The sequence below is a fragment of the Chiloscyllium plagiosum genome, unplaced genomic scaffold (assembly GCF_037043375.1).
Source record: "Chiloscyllium plagiosum isolate Xiang-an unplaced genomic scaffold, Cpla_swu_hap1 HiC_scaffold_48, whole genome shotgun sequence".
NCBI lineage: Eukaryota > Metazoa > Chordata > Chondrichthyes > Orectolobiformes > Hemiscylliidae > Chiloscyllium > Chiloscyllium plagiosum.
Window position 1 is genome coordinate 12,743,117 of NW_028270186.1, and position 20,482 is coordinate 12,763,598.

A 20,482-nucleotide genomic window follows, 5' to 3' on the forward strand; every position below is an offset into this window, starting at 1 on the left:
CATTTTTTTTAGAAGTGCCTGCCAGTTTTTTTTAACACAATAAAGACACACAATTGTTTTGGTCAATGCTATGGTTTATTGCAACCAGGAAATGCAGAGATTGTCATGAAAACTAAATGCATTTTATTTACAGTACCTTGTCACCTTTTGTCACACACCCAAGGCCAGGAACATAACGGTTTCTCCCCTGGAGAACATTGGGAACTAATCCATGAGTTGTAAAACAAAAGCAGCAGCATAGTTTACACAAGAGATTTGTGCAGTACAGAGGGCTGCAGTAGTTCACTGATGAGGCCATCACTTCAACATAGTCTAATAGACCTTCCATTCTGAATTACTGGCCAAAAGTTGAAAAATATTCACTACATAATTCAGAGCTTCCTCAGTATTCCATATCTTGCTGGACCCTGAAATCTAACTATGTTAGTCATTCTGTACAACTTTCTCCAACTCTAATTTTGTAAGATTAAACATTTTGGAGACTTGTGATTGGATTACTGGAAATACTGGTCTTGGGTAAGAGGCAAGTCGACTCTTCTGTCTAATTTGCAGAGTCTCTGTCGGCAGTTCCAGATCTGTTGTGCTTTTCTCGCATGTTCGTTTTATAATCAAAATTTATCTAACTTCTCAACATTTTCACGGCTTAAGCATTTTGGTAGTGTTGTAAACTTTGCTCTGGATTCTGACTGGTGCTGCTCAGTTATTTGACAGAATGCAATCTTTGAATGACAAGACCGATTGCCCCTATTTCATTGACAGTACATTCTCATTGTAACTTTGTCAAAGGTTCCAACAGTCCAGGCAATAAGTCAACAGGTGCAGTCATCACTTTAGAGGTTTTAAAAATATTTCGGTTCATGAGATGTTCAATTCAACTTGATTGAGAAATTTTATGCTGACACGGTTCCTCAGAGTGACATAAACTTCTTAGTTATCAAAGAGTTAATCAACGCTTAACAATTCTGCCTTGATAACTGAAATATGTATATTTGAAGAACATTTTTTTGCACATGGCGCTTTTTGCATCACGATGATTAAAGGGTTTCTTCATGGTGTTCGTTTATATAAGTTATCAAAAAATTTAGCAATAAAAATTAGCATGCTTGGTACTGGGGTACTTAAGAGTATTTTACATTGTCTTTTATCCTCGTTAACTGAGATTTTGTATCTCACTGAAACTTTATTAGCATACTTTAATTAACTTCCATTACTCTCATTGTATTCCAAATTGACAAAGTCACTTCTAAGTTTTCTGCAAACAAAGGTGCTCATTGTGAAAAGACTTACTGCATTTGACTGCGACACCAAGTATTGAAGCTAGAACATCAGAAAGTATCCATACAGGCCCTTTGACCATTCAAAAGGCATTAATCCTTAAATAGTAGGTATGAAAATATCTGCAGATAGAAATGTTTGAAGTTCATCATCATGCTAGCTAATATAACATGAGATCAGATTTGTGACCACATGCACATGTGTCCAGGCTTCAGTATCTACCTTAATTGCATTGCAGTGATGCAAGCTGATTGAATACTGCCAAGGTTGGTAAGTGAGAACTTGATTGTAAAGGTTCCATGAGAAATGTCTTTCAGCAGTCTCAGCTCAGCTAAGAGTGGATGCAGCCTTCAGCACAAACCCATTTACAATCTGGCACAAAATTGTTAAGAGGGAAATTGATAAGAAGTATCTGGCTTCAACTCACATTACTCATTTGAGTTTAGAACCAAGATGAACCTAGACCATATCTGATCTGATATGTAAGGTGCTGCCACTGGGTTACAGAACTGAAAAAGGCACACCAGTCCTCACAAAAAACATACTTGGTAGCAATAAGAACAAATGTGATCAGCACTTCAATATAAAACTTTGCACGTGACAGATGTGTTCCTTCACCCTCCCAGTGATCTGTTCCTGAGAAGTTAGTCAACAAGTTTTACGAACTTCATAACAGTGACAATCTGTTTTAAATAGATCATGGAAAGCATTTGGACAGAAAGTGCATTGCTTCCTCTCTCTGACCTTCAAACAATTGGAATTTATAATTTTTGCACTTGAAAAATCTGGAAACTGTATTGACAGTGCCGACTAAGGTCCCATCAATCAAAGAGGAAGAGATTTTCATCTCGTCATATTGAGCTGGACTGCAATCTAGGATCCAGGAATGGAAAGACTATTTGGCCATCCATTGAACCAGTTTCTCTGTGGTACTCTCAACTCTCAAATAGTAGGTCCTGGGCTCAAACTGCTCTCCAGAGATTTGAGCACAGGATCTAGGTTGTAGTACAATATTGAGATGGTGCTGCACTGTCAGAGGTGCAAGTTTCAGGTGAAACATTAAACAAAGTTCCATCTACTCTCTCAGACACACGTAAATGTTTTCACATCAAAATTAAGCAGCAGACAAATTCTGTTGTTCACAATTACGATCTCACTGCTATTTCTGGGACCTTGTTGTACCCAATTTGCATTTTGCTACATGACAAAAATTACACAGTTCAAAAATACTGAATGAATACTGAAGTACTTCAGAACATTCTGTCATGGAATTTGTGGTACAAATGCAAATCCTTCAATGCAACCCATCAAAAATGTCAAAACTTCCAAATGGCTGGAATGCATTCTTGTTTATCCATCAGCCTGGAATGATCTGGGCAATAAACAATTGTAGTAAACTGCAGTGTTTGAAAAACTGTGCTTCAAGAGGCATGAGTTTCCTTCAAAACAAGCTGCTTATTCTTGTGCCGAGCTCATAACCAATGGAATTTGCTTCAAACACAGAGTAATAGACATCTCTTTGAGATATTTCTACTTTGGGAAAAAAGAAAACACCAGTCGAAAAAGGTGTCCAATGCTTCTTGAGAAAGATGACCATCTCTGCATTGAGTAAAATTTGGATGCCCTGAAGGACAACAAAATATCTTGAAGTTGAATTCAATGAACAATTTTTCTCTCGAAGGATCTCATGATTGGTTTTTCAAGCTGAAATGCAAAAGAAAATAAATTAAAAGAGCAAGAACATACTGCAAACTGTATTGCAAGGACAGCTTGGAGATAAAATATAAGAAAACATTTTGTTTTCCTTTGTACAAAGCAATTGCTCCCCTCTGAGTCTAATAAAATTGCTAATATTTTGTATCTTCTAAAATCTTCCAAGGCTTTGTACGGAGACTTGATTGAAAATTTGCATACAATAATTCATTCTCAGACCTTCTGTTTGCTCCACACAGTAAATGGAAACAGTGTGCAACAGCACCTTGAGGTCCTGAATGACATTTTTCCCCAATTATTTTCCTAAAGTGATTCCCTGTGAATAACTGTACTGTGAGCTCTGCTTATTGACTCACAATGTGTGACAAACAATTTTGAAATTTCCAAATTTGGTTGGCTTTCAAAATGACATTGACATTCACAACCAGTTCCCACTTTTTAAATAAGGAGGAATCTCGGAACATCACTGACATATTCACAATGACATCCTGCACAAAAAGCTCCTGCAGAAGTACTCTACAACACTAAAACTGTCCAACATGAAAGCACCACACTAAATAATCTTTCATATTTCATTTGGTACAATCAAGCCATTGCAGGCTGCAATAACCTTTAACGCCCATACTATACAAACATTTAATTTGTTTAAATTAAATAATACAGGTGACTTTCAGTAATTTGCAGACTGTTATTAGGTGCAATTAAATGGGCAGCTGAGAGTTCAATGAAAATTGAAGTGTCATTTTCCTTTACTCAAGTATATAATTACTATTGACGATCATTTGTATGTACCAGATGTAAACATGACTGAGGGCCCAAAGATTAAATACATCAGACTTGATCTGTTTTATTAATCATTTTCTATTCATAGTAATGGTTCTGCACATTTTCTTTTAAACGTAAAGATACGGTTGCACCCTTTTCCAATTTTGGTTATATCTCCAATGATCCATTTTTTAAAAAAATGCAAGTTTTGAACTTCAAGTTGAAGGAATTCTTCCTCCCACTGTCGCTCTCAATATGAGAGATTGTGTGCAACTACTGGAAACTCATTCCATTTCTGAAGGAATATGTGACATTGTGAAAGATTCCAAATGCCCCGGTATTAATTATGAGACAAGCTGGGCTGGGGTGGGATGGATCCCAACATTCCATGGGACACCCAGAAGACAGGGTTCAGCATGTTTGCTGTTGGCTTTCTAACCTCATCAGCCCATGAGCAATTTACTTTGGGATTGGCCGTCCAATATACACTTACAGGAGTTATAAGAACTGACATGCCACAATCTCAATATGGTATTTAAAGAACCACTCTGGTGAGTTAGTAACAAGATGCGGTGTGACAATTCACTCCATACTAGAAAAGGCTGCATTATAGTTCACTGATGGCTCCTTTCATGTTTTGTTGGGTTGAGGATTAGTTCCCCAGCAACGAGAGGATGAAATCGACTGCTGACACTCAGCAGACTTGGCTGAAGGTGGACAAAGAGTTCAGCAGCAGAAACGTTGCTATAGATTTTGTGTAGGATACAGTTTAATTTTTTTATCAAGTCAGCAAAGCTGAGTATGATTACACATCATCCTATTTTGTCAAAATAAGCAATTTCAAGCTGGTCTAAAATTTCTTGCATCCATGTAATTTGCCCCGCTCACATCTAAATCTAACCACTCATTCAGGTTGAGAATCTATCCCAAAGGCTTCATTCTTATATTTATTTTTGAACTTGATCTGGAAATGGTAGGGTCAGCTGATCAAGGAAATCTGAGTCTAAAGTCTTATTCTTCTTTCAATTTCCTGATTTTCCTTCCCTTTTCTCCTGGAGGTACTGAAGTATTTTGAGACAAGTCAGTATATCTTGTGCCAGAACATATAACATAAATGACTGTACTCTCTCAGTTTATACATACCTACTTACTTGACACTGCTTATTCATGCACCCTTTCACATTTTGAGGGAACACTTTCCTTTGCAAAGATACTACAGTTATTCAGATACAGAATAAATTAATACTGCATTAACAAGATGCTCCAAGTTTTGTGCAATGTACATTGTGTATACATTACCAGCAATGCCACTTTAATATTTCACTTTCTTATGAAGATTAACATAATATGGCAAAGTATTTATCATTTATCTGAGTTACTGATAGCATGACTGATGTGATTTGATGATTATTGCATTCTTGCATTTCTTTTAATGAAATGATAAATTATGGTATCCCTGTTTTTGAAGCTAATTAGCTCAACCATTTAATGAAGAGTTGAAGTCAAAATGCTGATTATGTGATTGCTGCATGAAATGACAGCTCTTTCCCAGTCAGTAATACCATTTTGTTAACAACGCAGTTTTAACAAAAGCTTTCATGTCTTTACCAGAACTGCAAACAGAAAGCAAATGTTTGAGGTCCTGATACTGCTAGTTTGCGCAACTCTCTGCATGTAAAAGGTATATGAAGAGTCAAGTGAATCTAGCTAGGAGTAGGATTATTATGCACACTTGAAATTACCAGTTCATGGATTCCAAAATGTCAGCGATTTATAATGATTTTCGTCATGTGGCAGCACAGTGGAGCTCAATCAGAACTCTATCGCTTTGAGTTATAGTGTTGCTTTCGACTGTGGAATAGAGATTTTGCGATATGATTCAAATTCCCATTTTTACTTTCATGGTAGTCAATTTTGTTTTTTGGGAGTCTATTGTTGCACAGTAACATTTATACCACGGATTTTCCATTAGCCATTGCCAAGAATAATCTCGTCATGTTATAAAAATCATGGTTGTTTGCGCAGAATAGTTCTCAAGATTTTAACTCACATGGTCTGTCAATAGTATCATAACGAACAGTAATTCAATCAATTCTTGACCAAGAGAAGAATAGGAATGAAGTTAAATTAAAAATTAGAAAACATGCACTACAGAAAAAAATATATAACTAATTAAAATGCAAGTAAGTTTAATTAAGTTGGTAGCATTCTCATCTCAGAGCTACATCATGGCATAGTGATAATGACTGGATGAGAGCTCAAGAGTCAGTGCTTTTGCTCTGGAGATGTGGGTTTAAATCCTACCACGGCAGCTGGTGGAATTTAAATTTCATGAACAAGTATGGAATATAAATCTAGTCCCAGTTATGGGCACTATGATGAGTATCTTCAATTGCTGTAAAAACAGGGCTGTTCACTGAAATCCTGTTGGGAAGAAAATCAGACACCCAACTTAGTCTGGCTTCCCTGTGACACCAGACTCACAGCAATATGACTGACTCTTAACTGTTCTCTGAAAAGGAAGCTTAAGGGCAATTAGATATAGACAAAAGTCCTGGTCTTGCCAGTGATGTTCATATCACATGAAAGACAAGTAAATCAGTTTTGGATTTGAATGAGACTTGGGCATGGATATGCCTAAATCATTGAAGGTGGCAGGTGAGGTTGAGAGCACAGTTGAAATATTTGAGACTTTAATAACAAGACACTACTTGAGTGTTGCATCCAGTTCTGGGTGCTCACTTTCAGGAGGATTTTAAGACATCAGGGACAGTGTAGAAAAGGATAGCAAGAATGTTTCCAGGGATGAAGACTTTCAATTCCAAAGATGGATTGTAGAAACTGGGAGTGTTAACCCTGGATAAAAGAAGGCTGAGAAGAGATCTGGATGAAATATTAAAAATCCCCAAGGGTTTGGGCTGAGTAAGTAGGGAAAAAAATGTTCTGATTCATGAAAGGATCAAGAGATTTCAAGTAATCAGTGAAAGAAGGAGAAGTGGGATGAGTAAAAGTTTCTTAACCTCGTGAGTGGTTAGGGTCTGGAATAAAGTGTCTGACAGTATATGGAGGTAACTTCAGTTGAGACAATGACCAAGGGAATTGGACTATTCTCTGCAAAGGAAGACTATAGAGTTATGTGGAGAAGATAGGAAAATATCACTAAATGCTTATTTGGAGAGCCAGCACAAACACGATGGACCAAATTACACCCCTTCTGTGATTCTTATAAACTGAGGTCTTGTCTGAACTCTCTGGGGAACTTAAACATTCCATTGTGTTACTTTTCAGAAAAGCAGGGGAGGACTCCTGGCCAACAGTTATCCCTCAATCCATATTACAGAAACAGATGATCTAACATTCTTTTGACATTCCAACAGCAATTACAGTTCAACAAAACTTCTGTGGCTGCAAACTGCATGGAGACATAAGATGCAATATAAAAAGGGAAGTTGTTTTTTCTATTTCTTAAATCCTGAGATTTAGCTGTTAAAAATATTGGGACAGAGGAACAAGAATACAAGAAACAGATTATTTTGCCTTTTACGCATGTTTTGCCATCGAACTTGCTTGCCTGTTGATCTCTCGTTGTATGGTACCATATGAACTGAACAATCAAATTAATGCACAAACAATAAATGTCATCCTATATTTACTTAATGTGATTTCAAAACTAACATTTTTATTATTTTACTCTTTTTACTGTTGTGTAGAACTTGCTATTCTTATTTCTCTTTGCCACATAACATTGCTCCCGACTCAGCTCATCTGTTACTTAAACTTTCATGTAACTGTGAGATCTTTTGTTCACATTGCAGCCCTGGCTGGCCCCCCACATTCTAACCTCTGTGAACGAAAACAGAAATTGCTGGTGAAACTCGGCAGGTCTCACAGCATCTGTGGATAGAAAGCAGAATTAACACTTCGAGTCCAGTGACTTCAGAAAATCTGTTATATCTGGAAACTTTCATTCATCCACAAGTGCACCCCATGCCTTAACTTGTGCAAAGCCTTGTTCATCCATCATTTCTGCCCTCCTTGATTTACATTTCCTCCCATTTAAACAACATCAATAATTTAATATTCTCTTCCTTGGTTTCAAGTCCATCCATGGCTTCACCCTTCCCTCTGTCTTCAATCTCTTCCTGTCCCTTGAGATATTTGTGTTCCTCTAATTCAGGCCTTTTGAACATCCTGATTTTAATCTCTCCATTATGGTGCAGCTTGCCTTTAGCTGTCTTGGCTCCAAATTTTAATATTTACTTCTTAAACCTTTCCTTCTTTACCTTTCTTACTTTCTTTAAAAGAGGGAGATGACATTAATGTTACTGGACTCATACTCCAGAGTACCAGGCTAATGTTCTGGGTACATTGATTTGAATGCTACCGTCATTGGTGGTGTAATTTTAATGAATTTTTAAAAATCTAGCATTAAAAAAAGACTAGCCGAGTAACAACCATGTTGTCGCCATATAACCCATCTGGTTCACTTATTTCCCTTAAGGGAATGAAACTGCCATCCTTACCTTAGTCTGGCACACATGTGACTCTAGACCCAAGGCAATGTGATTGACTCCAACTCTTAGGGAGAAAGTGAGGACTGCAGATGCTGGAGATCAGAGTCAGAAAGTGTGGCGCAAGAAAAGCACAGCAGGTCAGGCTGTGGAGCGGGAGAGTCGACGTTTTGGGCATAAGCTCTTCTACTCCTTGGGTGCTGCCTGACCTGCTGTGCGTTTCCAGTGCCTCACTTTTTAACTCTGACTGTTAAAGACAGTCAATAAACACAGTCAATAAAGACAGTCAATTAAAGACAGGCAATAAACAGTGACCTGGCAGGCAATATCCATATTGCTTGGATGCAATAAAAATACACTCCTTAGTATTTATCACTTTGACCAAGCCTTTGATCATTTTCCTTAATGTCACCTCATATTAGTTAGTGGTAAATATTGCTTCCTAATACACTTCTGAAGTGACTTGGAATACTTTCTTATGTTAAAGTGGCAACTTAAATGCAATTTGGTGTTTTGAGGTAAGAATTCTTGGACCAACCGGCAGCTTAAGTGTGATTTTATTTCAAAGAGAGGGTAAGACAACAGACAGAAAATTAAAACAAGAGTGAAAAGGTTGTCAAACAGGGCTTGCAGCACCAGATGGCAGAAGAATTGTCAGCCTTGAATGCAAGCCAGCAGTCAATGGGGAATGAAGGTTTACAGAGGAATATTGTACCGCCTGATCCAACTCAGATGATCTGTCTTTTTCTGCTTCAGTGGCAGCACATTCAGAGTGAGTTTTGGCAATCTCAGAGCATCTTTGAGACCACCTCTGTGTCTGGTCCTGCAACTCATGAGTATAAGGTCAGTTTTCAGATGTGAAAATTGCTGTTTGAATGGACAACCGCAGAAAACACAGGCTTATGGTGGGGTGGCACAGTGGTTAGCACTGCTGCCTCACAGTGCGAGGGACTGGAGCTCAATTCCAGCCATGGGTGACTATCTGTGGGGAGTTTGCAGATTCTCCCTGTGTCTGTGTGGGTTCCCTTCCACAGTCCAAAGATGTGTAAGTTAGATGTTTTGGCCATATTAAATTGCCCATAGTGTGCAGGCAATGGTAGGTTGGCCAGAGGAAATGAAGGATTATAAGGTAGGGAAATGAATCTGGGTGGGATGCTGTTCAAAGAGTCAGTGTGGACTCAATGGGCTGAATGGCCTGTCTCCACACTGTAGGGGTTCTATGACAAATACATTCCTGGAAGGCATTTTTAAACATTCAATCACCCATCTCTTAAGCCAGTTGAGACTTTCACTTAGAAATCACTGTGGAAATTTTCCTTTCGGAATTTTTTTTCCAAGTTCAATGGAACCTTCAGCTTCTCTCTGATACCACACCACAGGCACAAGTTTATTTCATATTGCAAGTTTTTCATTCACACTCTTGATTAGAGCATTGCACATTATCCACACGAGTGCATTGGGTTTCAGTTCTCCTCCTTAAAAAGAAACCAACAGCAAGAAAATGTGAACATTTGCAGAACAATATATTGCGCTAACAAAACTGGAACAAAATGCTTGGCGTGTTACACTGTAAAGTGCAGTCAACGAAAAAAGAAAGGAGGTCCACCGTCAGTTATACGTATGTACACCATGTTCAAGTTCAGCCTGATTCTTTCCCTGATTAGAGACAAAAAAAACTGCAGATGCTGGAATTCAAGATGGACAAGTGGGAGGCTGGAAGAACACAGCCAGGCAGCATTTCGGATGTAACTCTTCTTCAGACTCTTCTTCAGGACTGGGGTGGTGTAAGGTGAGCTGCAGATAAAGGGGGGGGGGGGGGGGGGGGGAGGATACCAGGCAGAAGATGAGCCTGGATGACTCAACATTGAGTTTGTCAATTGCAAATAACCTCTTTTCCAATCCCCCAATTCCATTCCCTGCCTCACACCCTCCCTTCCATTCTTCTGATTGAACCGTCTTCTAGCAACCAACCGGATTAATTCCTGCCATTGACCAACCAGGCGATACCCTCTATCTGTGTTCACCTATCCATACCTCATCATCTTATACCCTCCCCCAATTCTCCCCTCTATCTGCAGCTCTCCATACACCCAGACGTGAAGAAGAGTTACACCTGAAACATTGACTTATCCACCTACTGATGCTGCCTAGCTTGCTTGATTCTTTCCCTGTCTGCCTCAGATCGAAATCCAGGGCAGAGGACTTTTTTCATGAAAGAAAATCTATTTTATTGAAACATATAGCTAAACGTTGGGTAAGAATATGTTCGATAACTCTTCAAGTAATTCTCCAACATCAGGCAGCATACAGTATTGCAATCATGAGCATTTTCAGGCTTGATCTGACAAATTTAGTGTTGTGGTGTCACAAGAGAGAAATAAAGTTTTTCCTGAAGATGACACGCCATTCTCTCAACATTCAGCACCAGAGAAATTTTAGTACAAGAGATTATTGCGGTACAAATGCTAGCTCCACATATCAAATTCCAATCGCAGCTTTCAGGATGACCTTTGTTTACTTATCCAGTTTGTTTTTAATTTTGAGGTTCATTCAATGTGAAGAAAACTGCATGCCCACAGCATGTCTCAAGTCATTTTCAAGGTGACCTTTGAAATGGACATCCAGCACTCCAGCTTGTTGAGGACATTAAAATATTGGAAGTTCTGTGTGTGTTCGAGGAGGCCTATGCCATTTCTATTTAGTAGGGAGATGGTGACCTTTTTTGGATGCCAGCTGTGTTTGAAGGCTCATTCTGGCCCCTTAGAAATGGTTGGGCCCCTTACCAATCAGAAAGTATCCCTTCAGACAGTCAGTGATCCTTCCTCTCAGTGAATTAAGATTTACGGTGAGGGGGGGGAAAGATTTAAAAAGGACCAGATGGTGGTGTGTGTATGGAATGAACAGCCAGAAGAAGTGTTGGAGGCAGGTACAATTACAACATATAAAAGGTGACTACATGGGCATAGGAATAGGAAGAGTTTAGAGGTGTATGGGCCAAATTCTGGTAAATGGAACTAGATCAGATTGAGACAACTGGTCAGCATGGACGAGTTGGACCAAAGAGTCTATTCCTGCTGTATGACTCCATGACTCTGTGAATCAACTTCATGCCCTATTTTGCAATTTGCCATGAAAAGCTGCAGGGTTTTGTTCTCTTGTCCAATACTTCGAGGCAGACATCAACAACTCAATTTTTAATCCCTTCTGCCCCTTGTCCTCAAGAGTTCCAAAAGCCTCTTATCTGAGATAGTCTGCCCACATGCATCTTCAAACTTTTAAAACTCAAGCTTTGTGTGTGCTCATGATTAGTTCCTCATTGACCTTCTTGACATTCACAGTCTTGTCCACTTGCTGGTATCCTGTAGCCTTGAGCTTTGGCATGTCTTTGGCTGATACATGATGGTCAATATTGGTTCAAGAAGTCAATATTTTCCCATTTCACAATTTGAAATGAGTTACAAAATTGTTTCTGCTCCTATAGCACAATATGTAACGTGGTCTGGATGGACACATCCTTTATAGTTTAAACAAAGAAGAGCAGAACAGATAGTGTTGCTGGAATCTGACCCTGCTAGTTTTTGAATATTCATGAAGGATAAAAGTTATATTGGAGTGCCTTTCTGCCTGGGTCCTGGTGCTTTACACTAAGGTACCTCCAGGTGGTGCTCAATAGAAATGTACCGAACATTAAGCATTTGCTGAAAACTTGCACAGTCCGCAACTAATTTTTACCTAAATGTCTCGGGTTTGCACAAAGTTTCTGCCTAGGTTTTATGCAGAGCTGAACTTCATGAAAGGATTATGTCCATAAATCATTCTAAGAGATTGGAAACATTTTCTATTAGGTTTGGTGTGAAGGCGGCTGTTATTTTCATTGGTAGGTCTTAGATGATTCTCAACAAGCCCACTGCACACCATTCTGGAGTTGACAATATTGACACAGAGGTTGCTGTAGGGAATGCATAAATAATTTATATTTGAGAACTTCAAACTGCGACTGAGGAAGACGGTGACAAAACTGAAGAACATATTGTACAAATGAAAAATTACTTTTAATACAGTTAAGTGCATTTTGGTTGGAGTAATATAGGGGCCTCATACTCCTTGGAAAATAAAGGCAAAGAGACAAACAGATCTCTGGGTTTAAGTACACAAATCATGAAAAACAATAACATTTAATATGTACCCAAATAGCACAGTTCATCATGAAGATAATAAAGTTCAAAAGCAGAGAAGCTATCTTAACATTGGAATGATTTTAGACTTACACTGACAATATTCTGGATAGTTTTATTCTGGTTTTCAAGTTACAAATAAGAATATGGAAGAAAGGATAAGCACAAAAGTACAAATGCAGGTTGAAATAAGCAGTGAGAGGGTATAATCAGCAAAATCTGAAGAGGCTGGTGTTGTTTTTTTCTTGAAAACAGTATACGGAAAGGTGTTCTTTACAGAAGTCTTTAAAATTATGAAGGGACTTGCTATGCGAGAGGAAGAGATGCCTTCACATACATGGAACCCGAAACTATGAATGATAAATATCTGGAATTAAGGATCTAATGATGACAATGAATCCATTTGTTATTAAGTTGAAGGCATGTACTGCACCTTTAAGAGAGAGAAAATGCTTTTCTGAACTGAGCTGACAAGCACCTGTGTTTATGACGAGATGGCAGTCCAAGAGTGTACTGGAAAATTGAAAATGTATAACATTTGGCTGCGAAATGGATACCTGAGTTTTGATTGCTGTTATGACAATAATTCAAATTTAACCAATCAGTTTAAATCATACCCCAGAATACTAAAACCCAATCAAGTTTGAATTTATTGTTTTGCCAACATCAAACCAATGACAGGATCCAATATTGGGGGTGTATAAAATGCAGAGATTTTTGATCAGCGAGCAACTGCTGGAGAGAGAGAGAAACTGGAGAGCTACTTGCCCACCTGATATTGTGCTCTCCCAGAAATTAGAAAACACTATCTGTCAAAGATATCTTTTCATATGAAACATACTCGCAGTAAAAAGAAAGAAGATGACCCAGGGGAATCAGCAATCAGAAGAGTGAAGAGAAGAAGACAGTGGTTGTGTGGTTTTGAAATTAAGTTGATGTAAATTCAATAAGTGTCCATTCGAATAGCATATTGTTACAGAGTTGGAGGCAGATAATAAGCAGTTAAGAAAAAGTGGGGCTGAGAGTTGTGAATAGTTGTTGTTTAATGTTCACTTCTGGAGTTAAAAAAAAAACTGATCTTATTTTCTTTAAATAGTGGAATTTGGGAGTTCTCTGTAACTCATATTTTAAAAGATTATGAGGTGAGGCGAGCATTTTTGGGTGTTTGGCTTAATTAATAGAGGGGTTCACTTCTGGGTCATAACACATTATTGACTGTTGAAAAAATCCATCTGGTTCAGTGATGTCCTTCAGGGAAGGAAACTACCATCCTTGCTTGCCTATGTGTCACTCCAGACCCATAGCAATGTGGTTGACTCTTAACAATTAGGAATGAGCAATAAATGTTGGCCGAGCCAGTGACACCTACAGCTCCTAAATGAATTTTAAGAAATGAAGGTAGTCAATAATAAGTTCCAAAAAGGAATTCAGGAGAAATGTTTTTATTCAGAGATTGGGAAGAATGTGAGGCACATTACAGAATGGAATTGTTGAGGCAAACACATAAACTCTTTGTTGGGGAAGCCAAATAAGGGAAAAAGGAATAGAAGGATTTATCAATAGAGTGAGATGACGTAAGTCGAGTTGAAAGAAGTATGCATGGAGCATAACTGTAGGCCTGGATCTGTTGAGACAAATGGCCTTGTTTCTGTGTTGTAAATTCAAGGCAATACAATGTAAGCAAATCTCAAGTTTGGTAAATTGATCAAGTTTCACTCTCACTTTCTGGACCCCTCAATTCAGATTACCGCTTTTTAATTGCTCTTGGCTATCCATTATTCAGTAAAATTTATCAAATAACAGATGGCATTGTGGAAATTGGCACAGAGTGTACTGTTGTGTTCTTGTTTATGTCACATCAGGTTGTCCTATTGACAATCTCTTTCTCCTGTGGGAAACTGCTTCTGTTGCAAACTCACTGAAGCGTATGGATGACAGCCTTCTGCTTAATTTAATATAACTGCGCCAAATGAATGCACAAACTGAGAAGGCAGAAGGATCTGCATTTGATACAAATGATAATTCCAGTCAAATGGCACCACCTTTCGAATCCTGGCATCTTCCCCAGCGAATAAGTGATGCTCACTAATTAAAAAGACTTGAAGGAATTTAGAAAAACAACTTTTAATGGCACACAAATTTAAGATCGAGGAAACCAGACAAGGCTTCTGTCAGTGCATTTTCACATCATTTCAGTCCTATTGAATGAACAAAGTACCTTCTTTCTAGCTGCAATTTAATTAAATTAGCAGCTTCTGTAACTGTGCAGGTTTGGAATAGCAGGGGCAGCAGACAATGAGAATCTGTCCTGAAGAACTTAGTTTGAATCTCTGACTGGAATAGATCTTGGGCCAATTTACATTCTGGTGTAGTTATCCTGTAAGCATCTTCAACTGACTATTACAAATGTAACGGTTGCTCAATGGTTAGCATTGCTACCTCACCCAGGTTTGATTCCAGCCTCGGGAGACAGTCTGTGTGGAGTTTGCACATTCTCCCCTTGTCTGTGTGGGTTTCCTCCCACAATTCAAAAATGTGCAAATTAGGTGAATTGGCCATGCTAAATTGCCCATAGTGTTCAGGGTTAGTTAAGTGCATTGGTCAGGAGCAAATGTAGAGAAATGGATTTGGGTGGGATTCTCTTCGGAGGGTTGGTGTGGACCTGTTGGGCCGAAGGGCCTGTTTTTACACTGTATGGATTCTATAAATTCTATTCTATAACATTACCCACACTGAACATTGTTGGTTAATTCATATACTCATCTCATCTGAGGTATGCATTGCCAATCTGGGACAGCATGCTTGGGGAGATACAGCAAACTCAAAGATTTACTTTCAACTCATGCAGAGGTTCAGAACAGATGAGAAAAGGAAAATACTGCAGATGTGGGAAATCTGAAGCAAAATTGGAATTCAGTGAGTCCAGCCAGTATCTGTGGAGAAAGGGAAAAAAGCTCAGGTTCCAGTTGAAATGACCTTTTGCCTGAATCGAACCTGACAGAATGGAATGGAATGCAGCAAGTTCAGAGGGAGACGAGTGAGAGTGAGCCAGGTAATAAGTCATTATACTCCCAGAGGACCACAGAGCTGCTGTCTTGTCAGAGAGATAGATAACTTACAGTGACTTTAACCTGTGGGGGACCATGCCTTAGGTGAGGGGTGAGGGTAGCACTTTTTTACAGGAAGGGTGGTAGATATTTGGAACTCTCTTCCATAAATAGCAGTAGATGTTGAATCAGTTGTTCATTTTAAATCTGAGATTGACAATTTTTTTTTGTTCAGCAAAGATATTGAGGGATGCCGGTCAAAGGCAGGTATCTGGAGTTAGGACACAGGTCAGCCAAGATGTCATTGAATGGTAGAACAGGGTCAAGGGGCTGAAAGGCCTCGTTGTGTTCCCATCAGTTTCAAAGGCAGTATATTCATGGCAACATCAGCTGATGCTGGAAAAGAGCCCATGCTCTCGTCACTCTGCATCACAACTGATTGAAACTGAGATGACAGATGTCACACTGATTGTAAAGAAGAAATATCATAAGAGGCCTCAACTGCCTCAAAATTTATTAAGACAAGGAATGGAGCAGAGGCTGTGGCTTGGGAAAAAAAATTCAAGTTTTCAGAGGAAAAGGCCGGAACACCTATGAAGAGGTGAGATAAGGCCATAACAAATAGGAACCCGAGAAGCTTGTTCTGCCATTCAACAAGATCATGGCTGATCTGACTGCCTTCCTCTTGTCTATTTTCTTGGCATTTCCCCATAACCCTGATTCCCTGAATGATCAAGAATCTATTAGAAGAAGGGATAGGTTCTGAGGGAAATGAAGAAGGTGAAAGATTTACATATGCAACAGGTCATTGCATATGTAAAAAAGGATGAAAGTAAGTTTTCTGTTCAGATGTTGGGGAGAGGAAGGATGAAATTACACTGGCAATCAGGACATTGAGATTGTGTGAGTTGGTGCTGCCATAGAAAGATGTTGAGAATGTGCATGTGGCAATAGAGTCATAGAGATGTACAGCACGGAAACAGACCCTTCGGTCCAACTTGTCCATGCCAACGAAATATCCTAACCTAATTTAGTCCCATTTGCCAGCTATTGGCTCATATCCTTCCAAAACTTTCCTATTCATATATCCATCCAGATGCATTTTAAATACTGTAATTGTACCAGCCTCCACCACTTCCTCTGGCAGTCTATTCCATACACATAACACCCTCTGCATGAAAAAGTTACCCAATAGGTCCATTTTAATTTTTCCCCACTCACCCTAAATCTATGTCCTCTAGTTCTGGACTCCCCAATCCAGGGAAAAGACCTTGTCTAGCTACCCTATCCATGCCCCTCATAATTTTACAAACCTCTCTAAGGTTACATCTCAACTTCAAATGCTCCAAGGAAAACAGCCCCAGGCTATTCAGCCTCTCCCTATAGCTCAAATCCTCCAACCCTGGCAACATCCATCTAAATCTTTTCTGAACCCATTCAAGTTTCACAACATCCTTCCAATAGGAGGGAGACTAGATTGCACACAATATTATAAAAGTGGCCTAATCAATGTTCTGTACAGCCACAACATAACCTTCCCACTCCAATACTCAATGCTCGGTCTAATAAAGGAAAGCATACCACTACCCTATCCTATCTACCTGCGACTCCACTTTCAAGGAACTATGAACCTGCACTCCAAGGTCTCTTTGTTCAGCAACATTCCCCAGGACCTCATCATTAAGTGTATAATTCTTGCCCTGATTTGCTTTCCCAAAACGCAGCACCTCACATTCATCGAAATTAAACTCCATCTGCCACTCCTCAGCCCAATGGCCTATCTGATCAAGATTCCGTTGTAATCGCTGTCCACTACACCTCCAAATTTGGTGTAATCTGCAAACTTACTAACTACACCACCTATGTTCACTTCCAAATCATTTAGTTAAATGACAATGAAACAATGGACCCAGTACCATCCTTGTGGCACACCACTGGTCACAGGCCTCCAGTCTGAAAAGCAACCCTCCACCAACACCCTCTGTCTTCGACCTTCAAGCCAGTTCTGTATCCAAATGGTTAGTTCTCCCTGTTTTCTATGACTTCTAACCTTGCTAACCCAGTCTCCCATGAGGAACATTGTTGAATGCCTTACTGAAGTCCATATAGATCACGTCCATTGCTCTGCCCTCATCAATCCTCTTCATTACTTCTTCAAAAAACTCAATCAAGTTCGTGAGACATGATTTCCTATGCACAAAGCCATGTTGACTATCCCTAATCAGTCCTTGCCTTTCCAAATGCATATAAATCCAGTCCCTTAGGACTCCCTCCAACACCTTGCCCACCACTGATGTCAGGCTTACCGGTCTATAGTTCCCTGGCTTTTCCTTACCATCTTTCTGAAAGAGTGGCACCATGTCAGCCAACCCCAGTCTTCTGGCACCTCATCTGTGACTATTGATGATACAATTATCTCAGGAAGAGGCCCAGCAATCACTTCCCCAGCTTCCCACAGAGTCCAAGGATACACCTGATCAGGTCCTGGGGATTTATCCACTTTTATGCATTTTTAGACATCCAGCACCGCCTCCTCTGTAATATGGACATTTTTCAAGATGTAAAAACAATGACTGCAGATGCTGGAAACCAGATTCTGGATTAGTGGTGCTGGAAGAGCACAGCAGTTCAGGCAGCATCCAAAGAGCTTTGAAATCGACGTTTCGGGCAAAAGCCCTTCATCTTTTTCAAGATGTCTCCATCTATTTCCCCACATTCTATATCTTTCACGTCCTTCTGAACAGCTATTTGACACTGAATGCATATCTTAGCTTGAGCCATGAACAATGCTTTTGAGGATTGCTGAATATCCATGAAATATCCAGGTACATAATCCTTTGAAGTTTGCATCACATACAGAAAGGATTGTGAAGAAGGCAATAAGCATGCTTACCTTCATTGCCCAGACCTTCGATAACAAAAGTTGGGACATAATGTTAAGATTGTACATGATGTTGGTGAGGTCTCTTCTGGAGTATTGTGTCCAGTTTTGGTCTTCCAGTTATAGGAAGGTTATTATTAAATTGGAGAGGTTTCATAAAAGATTTATCAGGATGTTGCCAGGAATGGCGTTTTGAGTTATATGGAGAAGCTAGATAGGCTGGGACTTTTTTCACTGGAGTGTAGAAGGTTGAGAGGTGATCTTTTTGAGGTTTATGACGAGTATAGAAGAGGTGAATGGCAAGCATTTTTTCCCTAGGGTGGGGGATTTCAAGACTAGTGGGCACTTTTTAAGGTGAGAGGAGAGAGATTTAACAAGAGGGGCAATTTCTTTAAACAGAGGGTGGTTTGTATATGGAATAAACTTCCAGAGGAAGTGGAGGATGCAGTTACAGTTACAATGTTTAAAAGACATTTAGATAAGTACCTGAATAACAAATGTTTGGTAGGATTTGGGCCAAGTGCAGGCAGGTGGAAGTAGTTTAGTTTGGGATTATGGACAGCATGGACTGGCAGGTGGGACTAGATTGAGTTGAGATATCTGGTCGGCATGGATGGATTGGACCGAAGGGTCTGTTTCCATGCTGTACATCTCTTTGACTCTATGACTAGTTGGATTGAAAGGTCGGTTTCCGTGCTGTATGACTCTGTGACTCAATGACTCTATCTTAACTGTGAACAGATCAGAAACACAAATACTTGAATTTTAATTGAACATCATGTGGCTGAAGCTGGTGTAGGAGACAGTCACCGTGTAAAGAAATGCGGCTGTCAAATCAGGTTTTGTTGGATACCTTATTAAACACAAGAAGTGAAATGGAAAGCACCAAAGGTGAACAAGGCAAGAGATCCAAACAGAAATGCTGCTGAAGAGTAAAACTTCTTCAAGGTAAACACTCCTGGAAAAGAAGCAGTAATGAATTGCACAGCAACTCAGAAAGAGAACACTGCCCATGCTGGCAATCTGAAACAAAAGCAGGAAGTGCTCGAAGTCCTCAGCAGATCAGGCAGTACCTGTGTAGAGATGAACAGAGCCAATGTTTCATGTCAATTGTCAAAAGGGAACTTCTGAGCCTGTGACACTCACAACCCGATTGGTTCAGAATTACCAAGATCATCTGATTAATGGAGACAACATCTCACAATTTTTTTTCCCACCATCTGCCTTCTGCAGGCCCACAGCGAAGTCCCAGGAGTGCCAGACAGTGCTAGAGAATGGACAACATTAATACATTAATTGTTTAAAACTTAGCTCTTTGATGCAACAACCAGGAAAATGGGATGTCAGTATCGAATGGACCATGCCATTCTCTTTTAAACGTTTCACTACAAGTACACTACTTTGTATAATGCAAACCACTTTACTGGTTAATAACTATTCTATGTGAAGAACATAGCATCACAATCCAAATCCACATGACTGTGAAATGCAATAACATGCGATGTCCATAGCGTTATTCTCTTAGTTAATGCGGAAACAGTGGTTAGCAAAGTGCTTTCTATCTGGACTGTGCATCAGTGATTTTTATGATGGTAATTTATCATGCTTTCGTTTTGCAAACCTGAATAGGTTTATGGACATTTAAATGCTAAGGAGCATACTTTAGTCATTTTAATGAGGTACAGACAAAAACCTGCATTATGTCTTCAAGCTTACTTGCTTTGTGCTGTTTGCAACAAAAGAGAGCACATTACCACACCAAACAACAAATAAAAGGTGGGTCTAGAATAAATTTAATGATTGATGTTCAGTCTCCCCTGTATTGTTATTGTCCATGCACAGGATGTTTACAATGTCCGTGAACGACAACAGCATGTGTGAAGGTATGGAATAAAAATGCTTGCAGCATAAACACAGTGCAAATCAACATGACTCCCTGATATAATGCTTCTCTCAACTGCTCTTTTCAATTAGAGGTAATGAAATTGAAGATAGTGATTAGTTTGCTCTGTTTGAATGTTTACTGATTTATACTTTTTGAATTTCATGAACCTGGAGTCAAGATAAAGATTATATTTAACACTGGTGTTTCCATATTGGTTAATACATGCAAAA

General features: G+C 39.3%; 1 protein-coding gene across 1 annotated transcript in view; it reads right to left on the bottom strand.

Moving 5' to 3' along the window:
- Positions 1-38: 38 nt before the first annotated feature.
- The window catches only part of LOC122543133 (zinc finger matrin-type protein 4-like), a 166,392-nt gene continuing 145,948 nt past the window's right edge, over positions 39-20,482 (bottom strand). Inside the window, exon 7 of the mRNA XM_043681477.2 lies at positions 39-2,979. Within this exon, the coding sequence (XP_043537412.1) occupies positions 2,961-2,979 (19 nt within the window). The 3' untranslated portion in view covers positions 39-2,960. The remainder of the gene's footprint in view (positions 2,980-20,482) is intronic.